Source organism: Chinchilla lanigera, unplaced genomic scaffold, assembly GCF_000276665.1.
Source record: "Chinchilla lanigera isolate Chin_1 unplaced genomic scaffold, ChiLan1.0 scaffold00216, whole genome shotgun sequence".
NCBI classification, from domain to species: domain Eukaryota; kingdom Metazoa; phylum Chordata; class Mammalia; order Rodentia; family Chinchillidae; genus Chinchilla; species Chinchilla lanigera.
This window is the reverse complement of record NW_004955617.1, coordinates 191431-196184: the sequence shown is the minus strand read 5'-3', so window position 1 is coordinate 196184 and position 4754 is coordinate 191431. Positions and strand designations below refer to the sequence as shown.

The 4754-nt window shown below is 50.9% G+C and overlaps 1 protein-coding gene across 1 annotated transcript in view; it reads left to right on the top strand.

Annotated features, from left to right (window-relative positions):
- Positions 1–2192: 2192 nt before the first annotated feature.
- Positions 2193–4754, top strand: part of LOC102010760 (retinitis pigmentosa 9 protein) — a gene marked incomplete at its 5' end in the record, with an annotated part of 13537 nt that continues 10975 nt past the window's right edge. The window contains 2 exon segments of the mRNA XM_013510144.1: positions 2193–2223; positions 3717–3846. Of these exon segments, the coding sequence (XP_013365598.1) occupies positions 2193–2223; positions 3717–3846 (161 nt within the window).

Below are 4754 nucleotides of genomic sequence, written 5' to 3'. Positions count from 1 at the left end.
GGACGGCCGGTGCGCGGCGGCCGGGCCGGGTGTTCCGGGGTGGGCGCCGCGGGTCCGCCCCGCCGCGCCTCCCGGACCAGCACGTTCTGTGTAGATGTCCGTTTCTTTTACAAAGCGCCGCTGTTCAGACCCGTTCGTGTGTCTGCAGTTTTATCAACAGTGCGTGCTGCAAGTAATCGATGTGCCATCCAGGGATGTTGAGGTCTCCCGCAGTCGTGTTGTGGGGTGCTGTGTTCGAGAGCCACAAGAAGAAAATGAATTATTGCTAAAACTTCTGATTAAAAACTATAGATTCAGTTTCTGTCAGTTTGGCATCTACGGGTGTGTGCCTCCGATACTGATGGCTGGACGTTTCCTCTTCTTAGAATTAATTGTGCACCCACCACATGGTTGTTCCAGACATCAACACACGTAGGTGTGGCTTTAGTATCCGCCCAGCCCCAGCTTTAGAGAGGGCCAGCCAGCTTCGGTTTCTCCTCCCAACCTCATGGTTTTCCTTTAGGTGGGTGCTGTCGAAATGTAGGAACCACCCACGGACACATTTGTGGGGGCTGCTAGCAGTTGAACCCAGCGCCCAAGTGCCCCATCATTGAGCGGCATCCTTAGCTGCTTGCCCTTCCGCGGTGTCTCCCTCCCCTCCCATCCCCACCTTTTCCTCTCCCCGTCCCTGCCCCTCCCCTCTTTTCTTTCTGGGCTTTTGGGTCAGGGTCTCACTACACAGTCTTGGCTAGCCTTTAACTCACCATATAGCTCAGGCTGCCCTTGAACTTGAGGCAATCCTCCTGTCTTAGCCTCCTGAGTGCTGGGATTACAGGTATGCACCACCACTCTGGGTCTCTCCCTCCTAAAGGAAATAAATGAGCAATGTTTGTGGTAGGAAAAATTTAGGAAAAGCTGGATTCAGAATGGTACCTATAACAGAATCAAATAATATTCAAGCTCTGTAAAGTATTCCTGTTGTCTCTTGCTTCCCACCAATGACAAACATGATACTAGAAAAATTATTCTTGGATTCTAGCTACACTAATGATTGTGTACAGGTACGGCTTGCTGTGGAGGCTGCACGTAGCAGCTGGCAGCAGCCCATCACCTCCACAGCAGCCTTACCTTGGCCTGTGCCCTAGCACAAGTTGTTACTAATGGTTACTAATTCAGAAAGTGCATTGTTGGCCTGTAATGGTGGATGCTACCCAAGCAAAAAAAGTATTAGAACAAAAACTTTAGACATTAAATTTAGCAGCCTCTTCAGGCTCTCAGCAGAGTGGCAGAAAGTGAAAGCAAGCCAGAGCACAGGCCTGATTTGCAGCTTCCAGATGCCAGGGCCAAGGGAATGCCATGGTGTCTTAGGGAACTGACCGTAACAGCCTGTGCACAGGGCACTCAGCAGGCGCCTGCATGCTGCTGTGGAGAGTGTCTCAGTCACTCTTGTGTTCCTGAGACAAAATACCTGACACTCATAACCTAAGGGAAGAGGTTTACTTCGGCTCACAGTTACAGTCCGTGGGTGGCTGGCTTCCAGGTCACCCCCAGTCCTCACCTTCAGCTGGGCCCCACCTCCTCCAGCACAGCCAGGAACCACCTGTGCACAAACCCACTGATGAGTGTGATGCCCCTGTGATCCAGTCACCTCCAGGAGACCTCCGTGAACACATAAGCCTGGGGGGACATCTGGACCCAGGCACAGCAGAAGGCATGGGGGGCGTTCTGAGCAGGAGCAGGCCTCGTCCTGGGAAACCCCACCTCTGGGCCTCTCCCCTGGCTCCCCCAGCCTCGGTGGAACACAAGGGGTCCTTTCCCTGGTGTCTGGCTTCTGTGGAGTCCTGGCAGGAGACTGGGTGGATCACTGGATGGAGCCACCATGAGGCCCTAGAACCAACTTCTTACCTCACTTTCTCGTGTATTCTGTTGCTTTCTCTTCTCCCAAATTAAAATCACTGTGCTGGGACAATACTTGACTTTCAGTGAATTTAAATTCTAGATGTCTGCAGGCTGTGGTAGAATAGTATCCTTTTGTTTACACAGGGTCAGCATGCTGAGCCTGTTTTATTAACTGATAATAACACAGTCTTTACTAAGTTTTTACTAAGAATAGCCTTTTCATTCTGACCTGGAAGTTACCTTACATGCTTTGAAGTGTGCTATGTTCCTACCAACATGGCTGATGGAGTTTTGGTTTTGTGTTTGTTTTCCAGTTATGAGAAGCCTCCTCCTGGGCTGATCAAGGTCAGTGCGATGCCTGCACGCTTGGCTGTTCTGGTGCACTTGCTGCACACACAGTAACTTGCTCTGAGAGACGAGCGCACGGGCTGTGAACCTGCCATCCCGAAACCCCTGCTTCTGCCCTGCAGCCTCCAGACAGGCACCGCTGAGGGCTGTGCTGCCCTGGGCCTCGGTGCCCATTGGGTCAGCCTGCAATCCTGGGCTCCACACCCGCTTTCCTAGTCTGTTCCCCCAATTTCTCGGGCCACCAGGCTGGGATCTACAGGGATCTTGGTCCAGACAGAGGCCCCTGAGGAGGCCTAGACGCCACTGCAGGATCTGGGCAGTGACCCTTGCTGTGTGTCCTGCCAGAGGCTGCTGCATTGGAGGATCAACAGTCACATGCAAAAGCCAAAAAATCTGTCTCATCTTGTAGGTTCCTTTCAATTAAAGAAAAAAAAATACTGCTTGGCGCACACCTGTAATCCCAGCACTCAGGAGGCTGAGGCAGGACTGTTGGAAGTTCAAGACCAGCCTAGACTACAAAGTGAGCTGAAGGCCAGCCTGAACTGCATAGCAAGACCCTGTCTCAAAAAGACAAAAAAAGAAAAAAACCTCCTAAAAATCATTATTTTTAGTATAAATGTATGTGTTTTGTTTTGTTTTAAGACAGGGTCTGGCTACGTAGTTCAGGCTGGCCTTGAATTAGCTATGTAGCTACAGCTGGTCTCAATCTCACAGCCATCCTCCTGCCTCAGCCTCTTGAGTGTGTACCACAGATGTGTACCACCACACCCAGGTCATCTAGTATAAATTTAATACTCACAGGAACTTTTTACAAAATTAGGAGAGGGAAAAACACCTGAGTTGTAAGTGCAGTTACTTGGTTATTGCATGACCATGGCCTTCAAGGCATAGTGAGCTGCTGTGACATAACTTGCAACCTCTTTTGTTCCAGAAAACCTGTGTGTGTTAGTTCTTATGCCTGGGCTCATTACACAGATTTGCAGTTTGTGAACCTTTTCTGATCTTTGAGGCTTTTTTTTTCTTTTAGTGATAATGGAGAGTGAGCCTGGGGCCTTCACACTAAACTATATCCCCAGCCCTTTTTTACCTTTTATTTTTGAGACAAGGTCTCACTAAGTTGCCCCAGCTGGCCTCAAACTTGTGATCTTCCTGCCTCAGCCTCCCAAAGTGCTAAGATTATAGGAATGCACCACCATACCTGGCTCCTGGAATCTAATGTACATGAGAATGTGGAGCTCACAGATCCTTCCTATGTGGAGGACAGACATGTGCTTCACCAGTAACTTTCCTCTACTAGCAGCTGTGTTCCTGGTGTAGCCCTTTCCTGCCTGGCTCCTCATCTCTCCTGTCAGGTGTGACTTGCCTTTCTCCCTGGTTCCTTGGGTGACTGAGGATGAGCGCAGGAGCAAGCTGCACGGTGGGCTCCGAGCAGGAAGGAGAGAGCCCATGCCTTGGCTCCAGGTTACTGATGTGCTCTTCCCTCCATGCAGGAAGATGAGAGCAAGCCGGAAGACTGCATTCCAGATGTGCCAGGCAACGAACACGCCCGCGAGTTCCTGGCCCACGCACCCACGAAAGGACTCTGGATGCCGCTGGGGAAGGAGGTCAAAGTGATGCAGTGTGAGTGCAGCGGGGCTCCAGGAGCGCCCCTTACACGTCAGTCACATGCACACTGTGCAGGCGCATTTGGTTCTTTCTGTGATTCCTGTATATCCGTGCCATAGCCAAGGCCTGATGTCCATGGCTAGAGGAGAAGGTGCCACACAGTTTAGACTCCTGGTTCGTTGTGGTCCTCCCTAGGACCTGGGCTGCCCAGGGTACCCCCACAGAGCACACTCACGGTGCAAATGAAGTCAGGATAGGCATGCAGCAGCGCAGGTCCCTGGGCCTGGCCTTCCTGGTCCCCTCTGTCAGAAGTGTGAGCAGTGCTTTCCTGTCACCCACCCCCTCAGGAGCTCAGGAACTCTCCTCACAGAACAGAGCCTTTTGCGTTGGTTAACATGAGGTTGATCTGCACACATGTAGGGTCCTGTGGAGCTGCCCATCCTCCCTGGGCAGGTGTCAGGAGACAGTTGGAGTGGACAGTGTCTGACATGTGTCACAGACTGTCCTAGGAGACACCTCTGACAAAACCAGGCTGTCCCAGCTCCTGCTAATGGGATTGTTCACCTTTATACCAAGAAAGTGGGAAAGCACCAAACCCTGCATGTGCCGGGTCCCAGGCCATCTTTGAGGGGTTTGTTTTTATAGCATTGTCTAAAATGAGAGAAACGTCGGCAGGGCACATGGTAGTTCTGTGTGTCCTAGATCTGTCCGTGACAGGATCAAGCCTGTTCCACAAATTCATTGTGAAAGTATCAAAAATACAAGCAGAGAGCCAGAAAGCTAAATTTTAAAAAGAAGCTTTTTAGCCAGGCATGGTGGTACAACCACTTGGGAGGATGAGGCAGAAGGATCACAAGGTCAGGTCTTGCTTAGGCAACTTAGCAAAACCTTGTCTCAAAATTTAAAAAAATAAAAAGTTGGGG